The sequence below is a fragment of the Eulemur rufifrons genome, chromosome 24, assembly GCF_041146395.1.
Source record: "Eulemur rufifrons isolate Redbay chromosome 24, OSU_ERuf_1, whole genome shotgun sequence".
Lineage (NCBI taxonomy): Eukaryota > Metazoa > Chordata > Mammalia > Primates > Lemuridae > Eulemur > Eulemur rufifrons.
Genome location: NC_091006.1, coordinates 5,123,024 through 5,147,372, shown reverse-complemented (window position 1 = coordinate 5,147,372; position 24,349 = coordinate 5,123,024). Strand labels below are relative to the sequence as shown.

Sequence of the window (24,349 nt, the reverse complement as noted above, 5' to 3'; positions counted from 1 at the left end):
TGATTTTGGCAAACAAGCATGAGAGCTCTGTATTTCTTGGGGGGAAGATCACATTAAGTGCCTATCAAAAAACTAACAAAATGTTTCATTTTATCTAACCCAGGTATCTTAGACTTCACTATAAAACTCTCATTCTCAATACCTTTTAGAAATGTGATTCTATGTTGGGAGTTACTGCCATAACCAAAAGGACTTCAAAGATGGAATGTCAGCATTATGGCAGATGCATGGTTACGTGTATGGTGAGGAAAGCAACTCACATCATGCTTTGTAACCAGCTGCTTGCTTTTTTTTAATTTAAAACGGTACTTTTCTTCTTTTTTTTTTTTTTTTTTTTTTTTTTTTTTGAGACAGAGTCTCACTCTGTTGCCCGGGCTAGAGTGAGTGCCGTGGCGTCAGCCTAGCTCACAGCAACCTCAAACTCCTGGGCTCAAGCGATCCTCCTGTCTCAGCCTCCCGAGTAGCTGGGACTACAGGCATGCACCACCATGCCCGGCTAATTTTTTCTATATATGTATTTTTAGCTGTCCATATAATTCTTTCTATTTTTAGAGATGGGGTCTCGCTCTTGCTCAGGCTGGTCTCGAACTCCTGAGCTCAAACGATCCGCCCACCTCGGCCTCCCAGAGAGCTAGGATTACAGGCGTGAGCTACCGCGCCCGGCCTAAAACGGTACTTTTCAATAGAATATAAAACCTACTAGTCCTATCTTTTATAAATACACCAGATGTATTTAAACTGTTTATTGGTCAATATTTAGGTTATATACAGTTTCTCACTGTGAAAAAATGCCTTATTGAATATCTGTGTGTTTACTGTTGTACATAAGCAAGAGTTTCTCTGAGGTACTTATCAAAAAGTGGGATTGCTCAGTCACAGTTTATATGTACTTTCAACCTCACTAGATACTGCCATAAAAATGGAGAGCATCAGTATGGGACCAATTTACAATCCCTTCAACCAGTGAAATATTTTTTCATTATATCCACACTTCTGGTATATGTACTAATATTTTCCTGGTTAATAGTGTGTTGAGCATCTTTTCACATCTGTTTATTGGCTAAACATTGTAACTTGCCAATTCATGTCTTTGCTCATGTTCCTTTAAAAAAATTTATGTAAGAATTGTGAGATTCTTAAAAATAAATTCTAGATAGTAGTCCTTTTACCTATTATAAATGATGGACTTATATTCTCTCATATTGTGGCTTAAATCTGCATTTATTCTGATATTATCATATTAAAATTTTAAATATGTATACAATCTTATCCATATGAAATATTTCATTATTACCTAATAATCTTTTTAACTTTATTTTTTACTAAACTCTTGGTTTTCTAGGAAATCAGGTCAGTCAACTGCAAATAGATATAATTTTGATCTTTTTCCTTAATATTTATGATTCTTTTATTAATTATTCTTATTGTAATAGAATCTCCAGAATAAGGTTCAGTATTAGTGGTGATAGCAGGCATCTAGTAATTTTCTCCAATTTAATGGAAATTACTTGGTGTAATGTTTACTCCAGGTTTGAGGTAAATAGACTTTGTTGTAGCTAAGTTGTTTCTTTTCTAACTTTTTTATTAGAAATGCCTGCTGAATGTTGTCAGATGCTATATTGGCACATTGATATAATGTTTTTCTCAGTGAATTTGTTAATGTGATATATTGTACCGTAGTCATTAAGGCAATATGATATTGGTGCAAGAATGAACAAATAGACCAGTGGAACAAAATAAAGACTCAGAAATACACCTATGTGGTCATCTAATTTGCAATAAAGGTTCCTTGGCAATGGGGTTGGGAAATGAAGGTCTTTTCAATAAGAAGCACTGGGTCAACTGCATCTCTATATTGATAAAAATTAATCTTGACCCTTACCACACACTATGCATAAATCAATTCCAGATACATTAGTGATCTAATTGTAAAAGGTAAAACAAAGGCTTTAGAAGAAAATGTAGAATATCTTTCTTGCATTGAGGTAGCAAAATTCCTTAGCTCACAAAAAGCACTAACCATAGAGGTAAAAAAATTGAAAATTTTACTATACTAAATTTAAGAATCTGTTTTAATCAAATGACACCATTAGGAAAGTGAAAAGGCAAAACAGAGTGGAAAAATATGTTCACAATATATATATTTAATTAATGACTCATCCAGAATATATAAAGAACCCCTACAGATCAGTAAGTGACAACCAAATAGGAAATGGGGAAAATATTCAAATAATCACTTCAAAAAATGGACATCAAAATGGCCAATAAAGACATGAAAAGGTGCTCAAATTCATTAATTATTAAGGAACTGGAAAAATTAAAACCACAATATGATATCACTACACACCTCCCAGAATAGCTAATTAAAAAATGTGTACAACGTGCTTGTTTCCTGATGGCCTCACATGGTGGCTCACGCCTGTAATCCTAGCACTCTGGGAGGCTGAGGCGGGTGGATTGTTTGAGCTCAGGAGTTTGAGACCAGCCTGGGCAAAAGCGAGACCGTGTCTCTACTAAAAATAGAAAAAAAAAAAAAAAAAAAATTAGTCGGGTGTGATGGTGCATGCCTGTAGTCCCAGCTACTCGGGAGGCTGAGGCAGGATGATGCCACAGCACTCTAGCCTGGGCAACTAATTCTGTATCCAAAAAAAAAAAAAAAAAGTGCTTGTTTCCTGAAAGAATGGTCAGTTCATTAAGATGACATACAATCATAAATGTGTATCATCCAAATAATAGAGATTCAAAATACATGAAGAAAAACTGAACAAACTAAAGAGAGAAATAGACAAATCCACAATCATAGTTTGAGAGTTTAAAACTTCTTTCTGCCGGGCGCGGTGGCTCACGCCTGTAATCCTAGCACTCTGGGAGGCCGAGGCGGGTGGATTGCTCAAGGTCAGGAGTTCGAGACCAGCCTGAGCGAGACCCCGTCTCTACTAAAAATAGAAAGACATTATATGGACACCTAAAAATCTATATAGAAAAAATTAGCCGGGCATAGTGGCTCATGCCTGTAGTCCCAGCTACTCGGGAGGCTGAGGCAGTAGGATCGCTTGAGCCCAGGAGTTTGAGGTTGCTGTGAGCTAAGCTGACGCCACGGCACTCACTCTAGCCTGGGCAACAAAGTGAGACTCTGTCTCAACAAAAAAAAAAAAAAAAAAAAAAAAAAAAACTTCTTTCTCAATAATTGATAGAGTAGACAAAAAAATCATGAGTTCAGAAATCACAATGAAAATTAACACTAAACAATAATACAATAATAAAAATACATCAAAATTTGTGGGATGCAGCTAAAGTAGTGTTGGAGAAAAACTTACAGCTTTTACATACTTACAACAAAAAAGCTTTTAAGGATCTCAGTCGGCACCCTAAAAAGCTAGAGAAAGAAGAATAAAACTCAGAAAGAAGAAAACACTTAAGAGCAGAGAGGATATTAAAAAACAGAAAATTTAAATTTAGTTCCTTGAAAGGATTAATAAAATTGGTAAAAATCCTAACAAGACTGTGCAAAAAAAAAGAATATACAAATTATCAATATCTGGAATGGAAGAGGGGACATCATTATTAATTCAAAGGTCATAATGACCTTCAAAGGTTATCATGAAAAACATTATAATAAATTGAACAACATAGATGAAGAACAAATTTCTTGAAACTACAACTTATGAAAATGGACACAAGATGAAGTAGAAAATCTGAAAACTTTCCCTCAAAGAGCATTCCATGTCTAGAGCATTTTACTTGTGAATTCTATCAAACTTTCAAGATATAATACTAATCATGACACCAGGATGTGCACAGGGGGATGACCATGTGAAGAGGAAGCAAGAGGGTGGCCATCTGCAAGCCAAGGAGAAAGGCATCCAGAGAAAAGAGACCTGCTGACACCTTGATCTTGGAGTCTGAGAACTACAATTTTTAGACTCTCTTGCCTCTAGACTTCTGGATGTGGTTTATGTTCTTCCAAGGAGATAAACTCATGCAAGATTAGGAAGACAAAAGAAAGCAGAAACCAACTTCTTTCTCCTTCACCAGTGGTGGTGGTATGAGGTTTTGCAGCAGTTTCTGAAAGTGCCTTTGTCATGGTATTTTACAAAAGCTGAAGTCATAAATTATATGATGATTAAATGGTTAAAACACAATGTTTGGTACATCTTGGACCATTTACTCAATCTGAAAACTTAATGCAAAGTACATCCATGAGATACAGTTTTTAATCAAGCTCCAGAAATATGTTAAGAAATAAGATGGATTTAATACATGATGAAGCATTTTTAGTCTTTATGATTTCAAAATTACTAAAATGAAATATTAATACTAAAAAAGGTTAGAATGACAGGTTCTAGAGATGTGAGGGTTTTTTTTTCATACTGAGAGGAAACCTCAGATATCTGAGAGGCAACTGAAAATAGTACAGATTTAGATAGCGAGAAAAGAAATGAAAATATCTGAAACTCTTTTGCTCTGCATGACTGTGATGAATTTAAGATCCAAATCTCTTTCCAAACTGAAAACAAGAAAATAATCAATCTGAGGAAAATCATATTTCAGAAAGTCAGTGAACATGATGTTGGATCAAATGCTCCATAATATGACATAGAGCAGTGTCCTTTCAAAAAATCTTTCTGCTGTATTCAATAAAGTCAATGAGTTAATTCTGATGCTGCTTGACAAGGAAAATGAGCTACAGTTATTAATAGATACCCTCACCAGAAGTCTCCTTACCAGAGAGAGGTGTGAAAAATTTAGTCTGGAATGTCAGAAATCCTCAAAACTTAGTCAAAACAGAAAGAGTATGGAGAAGCTACTTAAAAAGTTCTTTTTATTGTTTTGTTTTCATGGACTGTTGTTGATTTCCTCACATAAATTTAATCATAAACATGTAGATAAGACTCTGTTTTGAGTTAAAAAGATATTTTTTGACCCAGACAGTCTTGGGAATTATAAAGTAGCTGGGATTTTTCCATTTATGTCCTACTTTATATATATATATCCTATTCTTTGCAATATGAGAGTTAAGACTGGCCTAGACATTTTCAAATATCTTCTCAAGTTTTATATTTTTTAGTACAAATTGTTCCATCTATTAACTAATACATCAAAGAATCTTGGATAGGGAGGATGTTGCAGGGTGAACCCTGGTGGGCTCATCTCACTTCTTTTCTGAACGAACGCAGACCAGGACAAATTCAATGATACCTCATCTGAGAAAGATCTCTCAAGATATTTTTCCTAATGTTCATTTTTAAATCCTCTTCATCAGGAAAACATAACAATTATATAATAAATGTATGTGCTTAACAGAGCTTGAAAATACTTGGGTAAAACCTGATAGAATTGAACAGGAAAAAGAAAGACACCCATTCTCAGAAATAGAACTAGATTTTTAAAGCCAGCAAGGATAAAGAATTTCTAATGACAATATCAACCATTTTAACCTAATAGACATTTCTAGAATACGTTCCCAACTGCAGGAGAGAAGAAGAAAAAAGCAGACAGAAAGACAGGAAGGGAGGCAGGGATGAAGAAAGACAGCGAGAGCGCGAGCGAGCACCAGAGACCTAGGTCCTGCTCCAAGTTCTTACGGGGATTTTTATTGAGCACCTGATGTATAGCCACACCCTACTTGCGTGTATACACTGAGCACCTGCTGTGTGCTTAGTATATTAGGTGCCTGTGGGTGCCAAGACTTCTTTCTAAACCCCAATAGGACCGCCTCAGCGACAAACACGAAACCGAACTCCAGAGGCCCGCCAAGTCCAGCCCCACGCAGCCTTCAAACCCGCCGCCCGCCAGTCACCCTCAACGCCGGTACCGCCGCGGCGTTCACCCCCCGACAGCTCCAGCTTCGCGCTTGCGCACTCCGCGCATCCCGTTGGGGCGGGGACGGGTCCCTCCCGACCGCGGACTACATTTCCCACAGGCCTCCGGGTGGAGTTTCTTTCCGGCTTCCTCGCTGGTGTCGGCTCCGAGAGGTGAGTTGATCGCGTGCACTGAGGAAATGGGCGCGGGGGCGGCGCGGGGGCGGCGCGGACCTCTAAGTGAGTCGAGTTACAGTGACTGTGGAGTTTGTGACGCTGACTGGGCATCGGGTGCCCTGCTGCGTCCTCTGCTCTCCGGTTTCAGAGCTGCACAGGTCCAGCGGCCCGGAATGGCTCCGAGTTAGATGTACGAACCCGAGCGAAGGGCCCCTAAACAAAAAGACGCAATCCTGAGAACAACTGCAGGTCTCAGAACCACAGTTCCCCGAGCTCCCTCCTGAGGAAACTGAGCTGAACTCGGAGACAGATTCCAGCCCGGTCTTCGTGTACTCTGGCCTTTCTCTCGGATACCGGGAATGGTCAGTTTTATTCCCGGCTCCCTCTTTTTTTTTTTTTTTTCCGGTTGGATTATGTGTGTGGTAGAGGGAAGGAGCCAGTGTGATAGCGGGGGTGTGTCCTGTGTCAGCCAGGCTGGGCTCCAAGAAAGGCCTGATATCTCAAGATTCCGTTCGCTTTCCCAATCCTGCTGATCTTTAGGAAGTGAAGGGAAAGGAGGAAACAATTGCTCTTGCATATGTAAAAATAAACGTCAAGATGAGTTTATGTTTCCTTTTTGTTCCATGAAATATAATTTTTATTTTTCCAGACATGGGGACATTTGCTTCCCTCGTCTGTGAAAGAGTGAAAATCATTTTGGACTAAACAATGAAACAGCCGTGTCTTTAATTAGTCTGGGAGGGGAGAGACAGGTAAAGCCAGCTACAAAATAAATAGAAAACGTTGTTTCTCCTCAGGTTATGCAGCAGTTGTAAAATGCCATTAATGACACCCTCTTTGAGAGATTACAGCTTTCTTACCAATGATGCTCTAGATTCGCTCTGCTATTTTCATTTTATTACATTTTTTATCCTTTATTATTGGAGATACCCAATTTTTAAGCCATCCTGGTGATAACACTCACGGTAACACTCAATCTCCAGCTAATCCCTGCTTCTCCCAATCTCACTGCAGAAACTGGAGCCATTCCAAATCCCTGCCACCTGTAGATCCACCTCAGAATCCTTTAGCTCGAACTCAACCGTTTACAAAAGAGCTTTTCTCCTTCTGGTCCATCGCATTCCAACCATTCCTGTGGAATTTCCTCCCTGTCTGCAAGTCCATAGATATGATTTTGTGGGACTATACAGGCTTGTTCCAGTTAGTCTTTAGCTGGCTGGGGTTTAATCTCTGTAACGCTCCGTCCAATGACCTTGTGGCTTGGCCTTCCTTTCCAGTGAATGATGGGGTGATGAGGGTAGACTCTGCACTCCCCAGCCCCCCCACCTCACTTTCCAGTGGGTATTGACATGAGCATTTGGCAATCACTTAATTTCTCCTGTGACCTGCCTCTTTCTAATCAGTTGGACAGTCTGCAAGTAAACCTCCTGAAGAGAGGCTAATTGCAGAGCCTCCAATCAGGTTTCTATATCAGTCTGGAGGCCTGCTGTGATAGAGGGGCGCCTCCCACTCCTCTGGTTGCTGTATCTATAGGGAAAGTGTGGAGCCTGGGATTCTTTCCTCTATTTCCCACATGTGGACACCTTCCCTCATTACCTCTGGTCCTGCTGAGCTGGTCGTCCCACTTCTGTCTCATTCTCCTCACTCCCACCTCTTATCCATGGATTCCCAGTGCTCTCACTCAGATGATTGATCCAAATGTGGATATCTATTCACCTCTTTCAATCCTCTCCGAGAGTGACATTGTACAGGCTGCTTCTAGACCACCATTTTGGACCCCCTCTAGTTTTGTATTTTAACCTTCATACAAAAGATATGTGACTTACACATCACCACTACAGTATTATACAGTGTTCTGAATTTGACTGTGTACTTACTTTTATCAGTTTTATACTTTCAGATGTTACTCAGTGTTCTTTCAGCTTGAAGACTCCCTTAACTATTTCTTATAAGACAGATCTGGTGATGATGAACTTCCTCAACTTTATCTGGGAACGGTCTCCTTCATTTTATAAAAACAGCTTTGCTGGGTAGAATATTCTTGTTTGACTGTTTTTTCCTTCAGCACTTTGAGTATATCATCCTGCTCTCTTCTGGCCTTTCAGGTTTCGGCTGAGAAGTCTGCTGCTATCTATATTGCTTCTTTTCTTTGCTACTTTCAGGACCCTCTCTTTATTTTTGATAGTTAACAGTTTTATTATAATATGTCTTAGGGTAGTCTTGTTTGGCTTGAATCTGACTAGTGACCTTAGACCTTCCTGTACCTGGGTATTTTTATTTTCTCCAGGTTTGGAAAGTTTTCTGCTACTATTTCTTTAATTAAGCTTTCCACCCATTTATCTTTCTCTTCTCCTTTTTTAACTCCCATGACTCAAATATTTGCTTTTTTGATGCTGTCCTATAAATCCATAAGCTTTCTGCGTTTCTTTTCATTCTTTTTTTCCTCTGACTGTATATTTTCAAATAACCCATGTTCATTTCACAGATTTTTTTCTTCTGCTTGATCCATTCTGCTGCTGATACTCTCTCTTGCATTTTTAATTTCCTTCATTGTATTTTTCAGCTCCAGGATTTCTGTTTGATTTTTAAAATTATTTTAATCTCTCTAATTTTTCATTCTGGTTAATTATTGTTTTCCTCATTTTGTTGAGTTGTTTCTCGGTATTTTATTGAAGTTCACTAAACTTCCATAAAACAATTATTTGAATTCTTTACCAGGTAGTTCAGCCATCTCCATTACTTTAGGGTCAGTCTTGATGCTTTATTTTGTCCATTTGGTGATGTCATGATTCTCTGATTGTTCTTGATCCTTGTGGCTGTGTGTCTGCATATTTGAAGAAGTAGGTATTTATTCCAGTCTTCACATTCTGGCTTTGTCTGGCAAAGCCCTGTCCACCCATCCAATGATTCTGGGAAGTATGTCTGGTTTGGTCCCTAGTGCTGGGTCTGCTGTGGTTGGATGTAGCACTGGGGCATACCAGGAGCTTGGAGCCACCGTGGCTGGTGTGGCATTGGGGCATGCCTGCAGCCAGTGGCCAGTGAGGGCTGCTTACTGTTCAGGACTGTTTGGAGCCAAGGGCTCCTGACATCAGCCCAGTAGTGGTGGCCTAGAGATGGAGTTCACCATGCAAGCCTGAATCCTGGGGCTGGTATGGTCCTGTCTAATGCTGAGGTGGGTCTAGAGGCTCAGTCTATGGGTACTGGCCTGGAGTCTGGAGTCATGGCGGTCTGCCTGGTGCTGGGTTTTACTGTGGTGGGCCTGATGTTGGAGAACAAGACAAATTTCTGTGCTCGCTTCCCTGTCTTTTCCTTAGGTAGACAATATCTCTCAGCACTGTGCTCCCTGGAGGAGTGGGAAGGGTGACATGGCTAATGTCAAACTGTTCCTTCTACCCTCTTCAATGTGTTTTTTCTTATTGTTGTGCTACAGCCAGGTACTGTGATCTCTCACCTGGTTGCCTTAGCTCTTATGAAGGTATTTTTGTTTGTGGGTAGTTGTTCAAACTGATGTTTCTGTAGGGGGGCAATTGCCGGAGAGACTTATTCCCCCATCTTCTGAGATAATATTTTTTGAACGGTTGCTAGTTATTTCTATTTTTTAGTGAATTGCCCATGCCCAGGGTTCTCTCAATGATGTAGAAATCCTATCCTCAGAGGCAAAAACCAAAGTTGAAAGAGAACTGACCTTTTAGTTAGAGAAATGTGGATTCCAAACCAACGTTTGCCACTTAACGGATTTAATCCCTGAGCATCAGTTTCCTGAGCTATTAAAAGGAGAGAAGAACTACAGTGCAAAACAGTACTAAAGGTCAATTGACAATGTGTATATAGCATCCATCATATAAAGGTTCTCATTGAATGTTTTTGACTAACTGCAGAGATCATGAATCTTTTCCTCTCCAGCTTGGATGCTAAAAGAGAAGGAGTGGCAAAAGATGTCATGGTATGAGAGGTCCTGACTGGAAAACTGGAGTGGCGAGTTTTCTTAGCTGGGGAAAGGCCAGTGCAGCCTTACAGTGGCAGGAGCTGCCAGGCTCTGTGTGGTCTTTCAGTCTTTGTATTTAGGAAGTTCAGGCAGGATTATGAGGGCTAAAAGGAGGCTCTTCTTGGATGGTGTGTTCCCATCTCAGCCCTGAAAAGTTGTACTGGAGTGAGGAGGAACTGCTCAAGACAAGTCTGAGTAATCGACTCTCAGGACCAGATCTTCTTTGCCAGATAGGGGCCTAGTCAGAAATCCTTCTACAGAAGTATCTGGGCTTCTACACCAGGTTCATCATTGCTCAGCTGGGTTTTTTCAGGGCTTGTATTTCTTCAACTCCCTATACTCTCCTCCAATTTATGTGGGTATGGGATGGGTGTAGGTGTAGTGGTGAGGAGTAGTTTGGAAGCAGGAATGGAAGAGAAATGTTCATATTAACATAAGTTATTTTGAGATTCTGCAGCACATCTCATTTCATGGTGTCTTTTTCTTCTTTCAGCTTTGGCTTGTCTGGATTCTGTAGTCCTCCAACAGAGAAGTCTTGAAAAATACTGAGCAGTTCTTACAGTTCTAAAACCATGGCCCATGTAAGTTCATGTTTCTCTCTCCTTTTTGAAATACTGTCAATTTCATGTATGCATATTCATTCCTTACTCTGAAACTTCCTATTTAGCAGAACTCCATTGAGGAATCTGCTTTAGTTCCTCTCATTCTTGTGAGGACTGGGGACAGATAGCCCAATGTTTTGTGTGCCTTTCTCTTCTTCCACTAATTTTGGGCATCTCCTACCTACAAAATCTGTCAAGAGCCACAAGAAAGCAAAAGTGAAATGCCTCGAGAAAACTGCAGGCATTCTCTTCATGACATCCCATTAACATTTTCCAATGGATTTTGATTTTAATACTTAACCTTTAGAAAAAGTATATTTCTCTCAATACAATGATTTTTCGTCTAATTTGTTGTAGGAAAGATTTGTGTTCCCAATATACAATATGATATTTTAAAAAAGTTTTTGAATTCTTTTATTTAGGTATAGCATATGTACAGAAAAGTATACAAACCATAAGTGTACAGCTGAATGAGTTTTCATAAATTGAATACATCTGTGCTACCAGGTCAAGAAAGGAAATAGTAAGAGCACGTCAGATGCCCCTCTTTCAGGCAGTCTCTACCCAGCCTGCCCAGCTGTAACCATTATCCTGACTTCAAACATCATAAAATTAATTTTACTTATTTTTAGAACTTTATTTAAGTGACAGCATGTACTTCAATACAATTTTTTTTAACATAAATAACATCCAGGAAAAGTCTTGTTAAACTCCAGATTTCAATTGCTAGACCGTTGAAACCATCTGTACATGCTTTGAAATGTATGTAAGTATCATTAAGGGGGATTTGTGTATCTGGTGCTGCTGGTGATAAAGGAGTCATCAGAGCGTCATGCTGACTGTGAGCTATTCCTGCCATTGTGTTCTTGTTGAAAATGCTTTTCCATAGTATACTTTGTATGTAGCCCATGTTTTTTTTTTTTTTTTTTTTTTTTTTTTTTTTTTTTTGAGACAGAGTCTCACTCTGTTGCCCAGGCTAGAGTGAGTGCCGTGGCGTCAGCCTAGCTCACAGCAACCTCAAACTCCTGGGCTCAAGCGATCCTCCTGTCTCAGCCTCCCGAGTAGCTGGGACTACAGGCATGCACCACCATGCCCGGCTAATTTTTTCTATATATATATTTTTTTAGCTGTCCATATAATTTCTTTCTATTTTTAGTAGAGATGGGGTCTCGCTCTTGCTCAGGCTGGTCTCGAACTCCTGAGCTCAAACAATCCGCCCACCTCGGCCTCCCAGAGAGCTAGGATTACAGGCGTGAGCCACCGCGCCCGGCCTAGCCCATGTTTTTATCCAATGTAAAATTAGTTCCTAAAAGGTTGGAAAAATATTAAAGAAAATTGTGGACAAAGAAACTAAGCAAGTGAGAAAAATAAATTTAATAAGAGACAATGAAAATACTAAAGCCAAAGAAAGATGTTCCGTATACCCTGACCCACTGTGTACCATATAGTTCTATACTGGAGAAAAATGTTGTGAAGCTATTTGAAGGGATGGAATTGATATATAATTGCATTATAATTCTCTGATTTAAAATGATGGGAAAATAGGTACGGATTAATAATGTGGTGTTAGAATGTTTTATTTATTTATTTAGAGACAGAGTCTTGCTCTGTCACTCAGGTTGGAGAGCAGTAGTGTCGTGGCATGATAAGAGCTCACTGCAGCCTCCAACTCCTGGGCTCAGGCAATCCTGCCTCAGCTTCCCGAGTAGCTGGGACTAGACTGTCTTATTTTCAAGAATGGATTACTTATGTTAAATGGGAGCTCCCTGTTTTAAGCTTTCCTTGAAGATTCATGGTTTGATAAAAGAGAGAATTTGGTCCTATTTGACTGCTTTCAGAGAAAACTCTAAACTTCATAGATGTGAGTTTTTTAAGTATATAAGATGGGATTTAGTGTTGACTGATCTCAGTTTCTTTATGTGTTGAGATCTTATGTAAGGCTTTTAGGATTGGGTGGATTAGGTAGGGATGTAATTGGGGCCTTATATTTGCAAGGCATAAAATTTCATGTGCTCCCTTCACACCTTTGTCATAGGCCTAGCTATGAATTCCCCTGCTCTCACCAAATATACCCCTCTTTGAGCAAGAAAGCTTCCTACCAGGCTAGCTCTCCTATCATCTGGATCGGTTACACCCTACCTGGTCCTCAACCTAATGCGTTTCACCTCCCTGCCAGCCCATGGAATTATTCAAACAAGCCAATCACATACTACTATGGAAACTAGGGAATAACTCACCCACTTATTACTATAAAGCCAGCTTTCCACAGCCCCTGCTTGTTCATTTTGTTCCTGAGTGCAACCCCTTTGCGGCCCTGCATGATGTGTGATGTCCTTTCTCAGGCCGTGAGTATATGTGACTAATAGATTGCTGTTAATCTCGTCTGTCCAGTGTTAGCTATTTGGCTATCTCATACTTTTTAGGGTATCAATAGAGTGAATAGGAGGTGATCGGAACAAGACTGCAAATGGAGACATCAAGAATGATTTCTAATTACGTCTTCCTGGAGAGAATAATGCCGGGAACAAAGTCCATTGTGTATTTTACAGAATACTAGTGTAGGGCAGGATTTCTCGACTTTGGAACTATTGACATTTTGAGCCAGAGAGTCCTTTATTGTGGGGGACTGTTGTGTGCATTGTAGGATGTCTTACAGTATTGCTGGCTTCTACCCATTAGATGCCTGTAACACTCACACCCCTTCACCACAGCTGTGACGAAATTGGCCATTGCTTATAGACATCTTGCAAGAGATACTAATTTTCTTACTGTCCCCTACTCGTGTCTCAAGTTTTCAGCCCTGCACTATTTGCATGCTATATGGGCCCCTCTCTGCAATGATTTCCTCAATGTCCTCTCTTTCCATTTTAAAAATGTTTACTTTCTTTTCACAAGTAATACATGAGTTTATTTTTCCAGAGTTCCGTGACATTCAGGGATGTGGCCATAGACTTCTCACAGGAAGAATGGGAATTCCTGGACCCTGCTCAGAAGGATTTATATCGGGATGTAATGTGGGAGAACTATAGCAACTTCATCTCGCTAGGTAAGGTTATTTATTCCAAATGATATTGGCTTTCTCTACTGTCAATTTTAGAGCTGTATTTAGAGAAACTAGCTAAATTTTTACTCTCTGTTACCAAAGGAATGATTTAAGCTTTGTTAGGGTGGAAATAGGCCCCTCCATCTAACACCTAATCATTCCCAGCCTGCTGTGTCTTTCAGACTTTCTTTGGACTCTGTAATTCCTCGTTTCTTTAATATACAAGGGGCTGGATTTGAATATGGTAAAAGCATTATCCAGGAAACCAAATTTTACATTGTATTTGAGCTCAGAATTGAAATAAATGCCTTATACTCCTTTATAATCCACCTGGGGTTCTGAGTTTCTCTAAAAATCAAAGGGGCCTATAGAACATATACAGTGTGGGATGGATCCATAAAATTTATTTAAAACTCAAGTAAACACATTCTGCTTCCTATAATAGACATATTCACTTCTGTATGCTTTGTGATTGAAAATTAAAATCTAAGAACTTTGCATTTAACATTGAGTGAATATCCTAGAAAGGATCTGAGAACGTTTCAGAAAGCCTCTTATGCTCTCAGCAAAATGATAACAATAAAAATTAATAGGTAATACACATATATTATGTGTATATAAACATATCACCATATGTATTTGTGCTTAGATGCTATTCTGAGCATTGTTCATTATTAATTAATCCTCACAACAGCTGTATGAGAAAGATACTATTATTTTCCTAATTTCAGATGAGAAAAGTTACACACAAAAGGTTAATAATTTGCTGAGATCACAGCAAAAGAGGCAGATTTGAAGCCAGACAGTCTTATAACAGGGCGAGTCTGTGTTCTCAACTACTACATAATACTGCCTCTCAACAGAGCCTATGTGTGGTTAAATTATATTAAAGCCTGTTCTTAACCATCCGGCGTTTATTCTTTGTGGTCCAAAGGTTACCCTAATATAAGTGTCCCTCAATTCCCTTGTGATCTTAGGCTTCATAAAGTACCATTTTGATCTATAGTTAATTATAAATGTTAACCAAATCTGAATCTAAGGACTTTTAGGTTTATAATTTCATGTCACATTTTTCTTTTAAGCAGGACCTTCCATTTCTAAACCAGATGTGATTACCTTATTGGATGAAGAAGGGAAGGAACCTGGGATGCTTGTGAGGGAAGGGACAAAAAGATACTGCCCCGGTGGTGAGTGAGAGCTGAGAGGCATCAAGCAATCCTTATTGCAGGTCTTAGCTAAACTAGTTAGGGTGGAGGCACACCCTTGAGACGTTGTTGGGGATCTTTCTTCAAAAGCCCATGTACTGTGGAAGAAAAGCGTGAGACCCGAAGCAAATTAAGATCTTTTAAGCCTGTAATGCAAAGGAACTTTATATTGACCTTGATTACAATGTAATTTCTTGTCTCTCATGTTTCTCTCCCACTTAAGAGAGAGGAGCTGTTCTCAGTAGAAGAAAAAAATGATAATAAATATAAGAGCAGAAGTCAACAAAATAGAAAAAGAAAAGTAGAGAAAATTAATGAAGCCAAAAATTGGTTTCTTGAAAAGATCAACAAAGATGGTAAACACTTAGTTTGATCAAGATAAAAAGAGAGAAAACATAAATTACTAATATCAGGAATGAAAGAGGAGTTTTTACTTCATGTCATATAGCCATTAAAAGAATAATAAGAGGCCAGGCGAGGTGGCTCACGCCTGTAATCCTAGCACTCTGGGGGGCCGAGGTGGGTGGATCGTTCAAGGTCAGAAGTTCAAGACCAGCCTGAGCAAGAGCGAGACTCCGTCTCTACTAAAAATAGAAATTATCTGGCCAACTAAAAATATGTATAGAAAAAATTAGCTGGGCATAGTGGCGAATGCCTGTAGTCCCAGCTACTCGGGAGGCTGAGGCAGTAGGATTGCTTGAGCCCAAGAGTTTGAGGTTGCTGTGAGCTAGGCTGACGCCACGGCACTCACTCTAGCCCGGGCAACACAGCGAGACTCTGTCTCAAAAAAAAAAAAGAAAAAGGAAAATTCCTTGAAAAATACAACTTACCAGAACTGACACAAGATAAGAAAAAAGAAGAACTTTGTGTCTATTAAAGTAATCAAATTAATTACCATAAATCTTCCACAAAGACTATGTCAGACCCAGATGGTTTCACTGTTGAATTCTACTAAATATCTAAGGAAGAAATAGCAGCAGTATTATAAAAATTCCTTCAGAAAAGGAAAGAACACCTCCCAACTCATTTTATGAGGCTAACATAACTCTTATACCATAACCTGACACAGAAATTACCAAAAGAAAAATTATAAACCCATATATTTCACATATATAGGTGTAAAATTTTAAACAAAATATTAACAAATAAAATCTGGTGATATATAAATTGATGATCAAGTAGGGTGATCAATGCAAGCTTGGATTAACACTCAAAAAGTAGTATAATTCACCAAATTGATGGAAAATATGATAGAGACCATATGATCATTGTCTTTGTTCATTTTCTGTTGCTTATAACAGAATACCTGGAATTTATAAAGAAATGGAATTTATTTCTTACACTTACGGGGACTGAGAGGTTAAGGGGCCACAACTGGTGAGAGCCTTCTTGCTGGTAGGGACTCTCTGCTGAGTCCTAAGGCAGCACAGTGCATCACATGGCAAGGAGGGCTGAGAGTGTGCTGGCTCAGATCTCTCTTTCTTTTATAAAGCTAACAGTCCCTCTTCCATGATAATCCATTAATCTATGAATTCATTAATCCATGACTTGATTAATCCATTCATGAAAGCAGAGCCCTCATGACCCAATCACCTCTTAAAGGCCCCGCCTCTCAATACTGCCACATTAGGGATTATGTTGTAACATGAGTTTTAGAGGGGACAAACATTCAAATCATAGCAGTCATCTCCATAGATATAAAATAGCATATCACAAAATTTAACATCCATTCCTGATAAAACCTCTTAGCATACTAAAAATTGAAGGGAACTTCCTTAACCTGATAAAGGGCCTGTGCTAAAAAAACAAGCATACTACATATTTGTGATACCTGATTGAAGAATTTCCCACAAAGATTAGGAAAAAGTCAAGGATGCCCACTCCTCCCACATCTTTTTTTTTCCCAGTCCGATTCAAGTGATATCTCCCACATCTACTTAATATTGTATTGAAGGTCCTAGCCGATGCAGTAAGAAAAGGAAATGAGATATAAAGGTCAAAAGGAAGACATAAAAGTCATATTTGGAGATGGCATGATTGTGTACATAGAAAATATTAATAATTAAGGAATCTGGCCAGGCAAGGTGGCTCACGCCTGTAATCCTAGCACTCTGGGAGGCCAAGACAGGAGGATCGTTTGAGGTCAGGAGTTCAAGACCAGCCTAAGCAAGAGTGAGACCGCATTTCTACAAAAAATAGAAAAGTTACCCAAGCGTAGTAGTGTGCACTTGTAGTCATAGCCACTCAGGAGGCTGAGGCAGGAGAATCACTTGAGCCCAGGAGTTTGAGGTTGCAGTTAGCTATGATGTCACTACTGCACTCTAGCCTGGGGGACAGAGTAAGACCCTGTCTCAAAAAAAGAAAGAAAGAAATTTAAAGGAAAATGAAACATACAGGCCACTTATTATCTCTGACCTACAGGCTTTGCCTATGTGAGGTGACTATATGGAGATTAAAGAAGGACATTACAAAATTGACTTGGAAGGGAGTATGTATGGGCAAAGAGAAAAAATACTTTTGAGTTCATAATTAAATACTTCAGAAGAAAAAAGAAATAGAATATGGACGATTTAGGGGGGAAAGTACATTCTTCATTTTTATATAGACTTTAGTTATTAGAGCAGTTTTAAGTTCAGAGCAAAATGCAGAAGGCACAGAGATTTCCCATACACCCCTGAGAACTGTATTATTTTTATAAATTAATTTCATGGGTATCAACATCGTTTTTTGTACTTGCATTTTTTTTTTTTTTTTTTTGAGACAGGGTCTCACTCTGTTGCCCAGGCTAGAGTGAGTGCCGTGGCGTCTGCCTAGCTCACAGCAACCTCAAACTCCTGAGCTCAAGGGGTCCTCCTGTCTCAGCCTCCCGAGTAGCTGGGACTACAGGCATGTGCCACCATGCCCGGCTAGTTTTTTCTATATATATTTTTAGCTGTCTATATAATTTCTTTCTATTTTTAGTAGAGATGGGGTCTCGCTCTTGCTCAGGCTGGTCTCAAACTCCTGAGCTCAAACGATCAGCCCACCTCGGCCTCCCAGAGTGCTAGGATTACAGGCGTGAGCCACCACGCCCGGCCTGTACTTGCATTTTTAAAATGCTTTTTAAAGTTTAATTTATAAACAAATATATAGTTTATCTACATCATAATTCACCCTGTTTAATGTCCAATTCTAAGAATTTTAACAAATCCATCTAGTTGTGTAACTACCACCACAGTCAAGTTTTAGAACAATTCTAAAGTTTTCTTATGCCCCCAGTGTTTCTTCACAAAGTTAAATCTAGCTTTTGGGCTAAGAAATATATTTTTCATCATGTTAAGGAAGTAACCATACATTCCTATTATTTCATGTGCTGTTTAAAAAATAAGGAATGAATGTTGAATTATGTCAGATGCCTTTCCATTGTCTGCGGAAATGATCATTGTCCTTAAGAAAATTAATATGATGAATTATCTTAGTGTATTTCCTAGTATTGAATCCCCTTGCATTCCTACAATAAGCCACACTTAATTATATTTTCTTTCAGTGTGCTATGTGAATTGATTTATGAATTTTCATGATATTGGTATATAGTTTTCCTATGCCAGATTTTGCTTCCATTTTTATACTCAAAATAACTTGGAGTTTGGTTTTTCTTTTTTTAATGTTATGAGTCACTTTAAATATAATTGGGTTTATGTGGTTTCTAAAATTTCGATAATCTCCAGAATAATTTTTAGAGTAGGTCTTTGATTACTTTCTCTATACTTTCTTAGAAAATTACCTTTTATTGCCATCGTAGTCCCTTATGATTTTCAAAAATATTCTGTTTTGTTAATTATTTGCTAGTGTCAAGAACTGTGAAGGACCTTCAGTTTTACACTACTTGCAAGCTAACAAGTTAGCCTGCCATAGTGTCATAGATGCTGGCAGAAGACAGCTGGCAAAAGATCCTAAGTCAAAGACAAACAATTTGGCCGGGCGCGGTGGCTCACGCCTGTAATCCTAGCACTCTGGGAGGCCGAGGTGGGTGGATCGTTTGAGCTCAGGAGTTCGAGACCAGCCTGAGCAAGAGCGAGACCCCATCTCTACTAAAAATAGAAAGAAATTATATGGACAGCTAAAAATATATATAGAAAAAATTAGCCGGGCATGGTGGTGCATGCCTGTAGTCCCAGCTACTCGGGAGGCTGAGACAGGAGGATCGCTTGAGCCCAGGAGTTTGAGGTTGCTGTGAGCTAGGCTGATGCCACGGCACTCACTCTAGCCTGGGCAACAGAGTGAGACTCTGTCTCAAAAAAAAAAAAAAAAAAAAGACAAACAATTTTATTGCTTACAGCATAGCAAGCAGCATGAGCATCTGCATTTTGTGTCAGTTCTGCCTTGCCTGCAAGTCCCATGAGGCTGATATGGATGGATCTAGATAGTTTCTAACATGCAATTATAGGAAAGGAACCCTGAGATTGAAGAACCCAAATCTTTTATTATGGGCAGTAAGTTTAAATGTAGAATTGGTAAGTAATGATATAAACTCTAGTAAAGATAAGTAAATCATTATAGTATGGTGCAAAAGATTAGAGACAGACGTACATATTCATTGATGGATACATAATTATGGGAATTAAATTAGTAACATTTAGTAACCATTCTATATTTGGGGTTTGTAATTTAATGTTTGTTATTCAATGGTGAAGTTAGAAGTTGTTTCTGCCCCTGGGGAAACTTAGGGGTAAGAAACTAACAGAGTAACAAATAAGAAAATTAATAATTATTTCAAAATTAGGAAAAATATTAAAAAGATGAGCAAGAGTTTGCTGGGATAGAGCGTTGCTATGGTTTGAATGTTTGTCTCCTCCAAAACGCATGGTGAAGCTTAATCCCCAATATGGCAGAATTGAGAGGTGGGATCTTTAAGAGGTGATTGGGTCATGAAGGATCTGCTGTCATGAATGGGTTTAATGCACTCATGGATTGATGGGTTATCATGGGATTGGGACTGGTGGCTTTATAAGAAGAGGAAGAAAGACCTGAGCTAGCACATTCAGCCCCCTTGCCATGTGATACCCTGTGCTACCTTGGGACTCTGCAGAATCCCACCAGCAAGAAGGCCCTTACCAGATGCAGCTCCATGGCCTTGACTTCCTGGCTTCCATAACTGTAGGAAGTAAGTTCTTTTTCCTTATAAATTACCCAGTTTCAGGTATTTTGTCACAATAACAGAAAACAGACTAAGACAAGCATGAAGCGCATAGACTTAAATAAAGTCGACAGGAATAGTCTTTCTGAAGAAGTGATTTTTGATTTTAGACTTGAGAATGAAAGAAGCCAACCATTCAATGTCAGAGGATTCCTCAAAGAAGAAGCAACCTGTAAAAAGTCCTGTTTAATGGGAACAGTTGTAGGGTATTTTGTGAGCTGAAAGAGGCCAGTATGCCATGAACAGAGAGAGTAAATGGGATAAGAGACTTGTTGATAAGCTGAAGCCTTATTATTCATGCTCAGGTATTTATATTTCATTCTGATGGTAAAGAGATATTATTGACAGCATTTAAGAGACTCAAACATTTATCAGCATCAGAATCATTTCTTAGAGCAGCGGTCCCCAACCTTTTTGGCACCAGGGACCAGTTTCATGGAAGACAGTTTCTCAATGGACAGGAATTGGGGGTCGGGGGGTGGGGTGGAGCTCAGGTGGTGATGCAGATGATGGGGAGCTGCTGTAAATACAGATGAAGCTTCACTGGCTCTCCCATCACTCACCCTTGATTGCTTCTTTGTTGCTAGTCTCATGTCTAAATTTAAAGCATAATCCGTGGTCCCCAACCTTTTTGGCACCAGAGACTGGTTTCATAGAAGACAATTTTTCCATGGATGGGGTTTGAGAGGGAGGTGGAGCTCTGCAGCTGGTTCTTAACAGGCCATGGACTGGTACCAGTCTGAGACCTAGGGGTTGGAGATTGCAGTCTTGAAGAATACAAATAAGAACAAAACAAAAACATACCCAGGACTTAGTCCTATAGATTGTTTCAGTCATTTAAAAATACCTCTGTGTAGTTTAAACAAATCTCCAGGTGATTCTTATTCACACTTAAATCAGTGCTTCACTGATTTGACTCTAGGACTTCACTTTTCACCAACCCCACCTCCACTCTTGGACTCTATTATTTCCTATGTTTCCCTTGCCTTTTTTCAAACTGCATGAAAGTACAATCTGTTTCATGACACAAATTAGCTTAATAATGATAGGGAATAATAACAGTATAATATGGAAGATGGTTAGTTCATAGGTAATTTTTCTAGTCCAGTGGAACCAGCTTAGTAGTGGTACATTTGTAACATTCAGCAGATAAGTCAAAAGCCTTCAACTTGATGTTTTATTGTCAGGAGCTCTTTTATCTCTATTTTAAGAAAATTAATAATAAGTGCCTGCACCCAGGGCTCCCTCCCCAGAAGCATATACCATTCACCTTGAGTGGTCCCCTAGTTAAAGGTAGGGTGCACTTTACCCTATTCCCACTTTATTAGTGTCCTCACTGGCTGAGGGCTTTATTTTCATGTGCAATGTCTCAGGACTTGAAATCCAGCATTTTTTGTTTTTGTGCATTTTAATATCCATGAAGTAGCCTTCAGCAATGCTGAGCTGCCTTTTAGGTTATCCCTTGAGCTATCAACTATTACATTTGTTAGTGTTATGCTAATAGAGTTGCATAGAGTTAAGCGGTCTGTTCCAGTCCTACTTTTCTTATAAATCCAATTATTTTGGGGGTGTATTTTTGTAGAAGATAAGGTTCTTTAGGTACATTTATGTGGCATTGTAGCAGAAATGCCTTTGTTTGAGATATATCTAATCCATCCACTTGTAATAGTCATTATTTTAGGTGTCTTTTATTTCTCTATAGAAGTTTTCTTCCTTCTGGAACAGGAAAACAGCATGTATTTGCTTTCTTGTTTTCTTTCAGATTTGGAAACCAGATATAAGACCAATACTTTATCTCCAGCAAAGGACATTTATGAAATATGTTCATTCCAATGGGATACAATGGAAAGAATTAAAAGCTATGGCCTTGAGGGCTCCATTTTTAGAAATGATTGGGAATGCAAAAGCAAGATTGAGGGGCAAAAGGAACCACAAGAGGGATATTTTGGGGAAGTGAAAATTACCTCTGATAAAATGACCACTTACAAAAAGCACAATTTTCTTACTGAGTATCAGATAGTTCATAATGGAGAAAAGTTATATGAATGTAAGGAATGTAGGAAAACCTTCATTCGTCGTTCAACACTTAGTCAACACTTGAGAATTCATACCGGTGAGAAACCTTATAAATGTAAGGAATGTGGGCAGGCCTTTAGACAGCGTGCACACCTTATCCGACATCACAAACTTCATACTGGTGAGAAACCCTATGAATGCAAGGAATGTGGGAAGGCCTTTACAGTGCTCCAAGAACTTACTCAACATCAGAGACTTCATACTGGTGAAAAGCCCTATGAATGTAAGGAATGTGGAAAGGCCTTTAGAGTACATCAACAACTGGCTCGACATCAGAGAATTCACACTGGTGAAAAACCCTATGAATGTAAGGAATGTGGAAAGACCTTTAGACAGTGTACACACCTTACTCGACACCAGAGACTTCATACATCTGAGAAGCTGTATGAATGTAAGGAATGTGGGAAAGCCTTTGTATGTGCTCCAGACCTTAGAGTACATCAGAAAATTCATTTTGGTGAGAAACCTTATGAATGTAAGGAATGTGGAAAGGCTTTTAGAATCTGCCAACAACTTACTGTCCATCAGAGTATTCATACTGGTGAGAAACCGTATGAATGTAAGGAATGTGGGAAGACTTTTAGATTAAGGCAACAACTTGTTCGTCATCAAAGAATTCATACTCGTGAGAAACCGTATGAATGTATGGAATGTTGGAAGACCTTTAGTAGTTACTCACAACTTATTTCACATCAGAGCATTCATATTGGTGAGAGACCTTATGAATGTGAAGAATGTGGAAAGGCTTTTAGGCTGCTCTCACAACTTACTCAACATCAGAGTATTCATACTGGTGAGAAACCTTATGAATGTAAGGAATGTAGAAAACCTTTTAGACTGCTCTCACAACTTACTCAGCATCAGAGTATTCATACTGGTGAGAAACCTTATGAATGTAAGGAATGTGGTAAGGCTTTTAGACTTTACTCATTTCTTACTCAACACCAGAGAATTCATACTGGTGAGAAACCTTACAAATGCAAGGAATGTAAGAAGGCCTTTAGACAACATTCACACCTTACTCAACATCAGAAGATTCATAATGGAATTTAATATAAGAAAGCCTTCAAATGTATATTATGTTACAGAACATCTGAAAATTCATTTTTTGAGAAAGTTTGTTTTGTGCTCAAAACTAAGCATAAGAAATTTTATATTAGAGAAAGAATACATTGCTTTAAAAGCCTTCTGTCACCATTTAAACACTATTTTGATCAAATTCCTATGAAAGAATAATATAATGAATGTAGTAAAATCTTTAGCCTTATCCATCATTATCTCCATTTCACCACTTTATTACCAGTATGATCTTATTAGACAAGATACTTAAACTTTTGTGCCTCATTTTGCTCACTTGTAAAATGGTAATAATAGTACTTATGTATTAGTTATTTATTGCTGTGTAATAAATTACGACAAACTTAGTAGCTTAAAATAATACACACTTAATATCTTATAATTTCTATGGACCAGGAGTTCAAGCATGACTTAGTTGGGTCTTCTGCTTCAGGGTCTGTCACAAGGTCTCTTACAAAATTTTAGCTAGGTCTGGGGTCTCATCTGAAGGGTTGAAAGGGGAAGGATCCACATCCAAGCTAATATGGTTGTTGCTCAAATTCATTTCCTTGAGGCCTGTTTTATTGAGATTCTCAGTTTCTAGATGGCTGTTGGCTGAAGGCTGACTACAGTTCCTTGCTGCAGTGGTCTCATCAGCTTGGCTGTTTGCTTCATCAAGGCATACAAGCCAAGAATGTGATAGAATCTGCTAACAAGATGGAAGTTACAATATTTTGTAATCTAATCATGGAAATGACATCTCATCACCTTTGCTGTCTTCTCCTGGTTAGAAGTAAGTTACTAGGCCAGCCCACACTTAAGGGGATTACACTGGAGTGTGAATACTGGGAGACAGGATCACTGGGGGCCAATTTAGAGTCAGCCTGCCACACTGTAATAGGATTGTTAGTAAGTAGTTAATAATTAGAATAACAACAGTCCCATAGCATGTATTCTGTAAATATTATCTGTAATTGCTAATATCATTAGTATTAGTGAATTCATATGAATGGAATGTCCTATAGAAGTAATAAATGTATTAAAATAAATGTCTCCTATCACCTCTCAGAACTTATTAAACATAAGATAATTTATTCTAGGTAAAATCTAGATTGTAGTGAATGTAAAAAGTTCTTCATCACTTGAGCTGCATCAGAAATTCCATACTGAAAAGAAACCGTATGAATTTCAGAAATGTGATGTTGTTAAGAGTACAATTACTGAAGAA

The 24,349-nt window shown here is 38.8% G+C and overlaps 1 protein-coding gene across 3 annotated transcripts; it reads left to right on the top strand.

The window, feature by feature from the left end:
* The first annotated feature begins 10,462 nt into the window (after positions 1-10,462).
* ZFP14 (ZFP14 zinc finger protein) lies at positions 10,463-23,118 on the top strand. Of its 3 annotated transcripts, XM_069457358.1 has the most exons (4): positions 10,463-10,544; positions 13,485-13,611; positions 14,694-14,792; positions 21,752-23,118. In XM_069457358.1, the coding sequence occupies exons 1-4, from the start codon at positions 10,536-10,538 to the stop codon at positions 23,116-23,118; spliced, it is 1,602 nt and encodes a 533-aa protein (XP_069313459.1). In that variant the 5' UTR covers positions 10,463-10,535. The 3 variants fall into 3 exon arrangements, with proteins under 3 accessions (XP_069313459.1, XP_069313458.1, XP_069313460.1); XM_069457357.1 differs by lacking the exon at positions 10,463-10,544 and having other exon boundaries at positions 13,467-13,611; XM_069457359.1 differs by lacking the exon at positions 10,463-10,544 and having other exon boundaries at positions 13,467-13,611; positions 14,691-14,792.
* Positions 23,119-24,349: the final 1,231 nt, after the last annotated feature.

What these genes read in the sequence shown, in the direction of transcription:
- ZFP14 (XM_069457359.1), top strand. Translation starts at nt 13,467, where the DNA reads ATGAGTTTATTTTTCCAGAGTTCCGTGACATTCAGGGATGTGGCCATA. An exon ending in TAGCAACTTCATCTCGCTAG is followed by an intron (nt 13,612 to 14,690) that starts GTAAGGTTATTT and finishes TTTTCTTTTAAG; the next exon opens with CAGGACCTTCCATTTCTAAA. An exon ending in GACAAAAAGATACTGCCCCG is followed by an intron (nt 14,793 to 21,751) that starts GTGGTGAGTGAG and finishes GTTTTCTTTCAG; the next exon opens with ATTTGGAAACCAGATATAAG.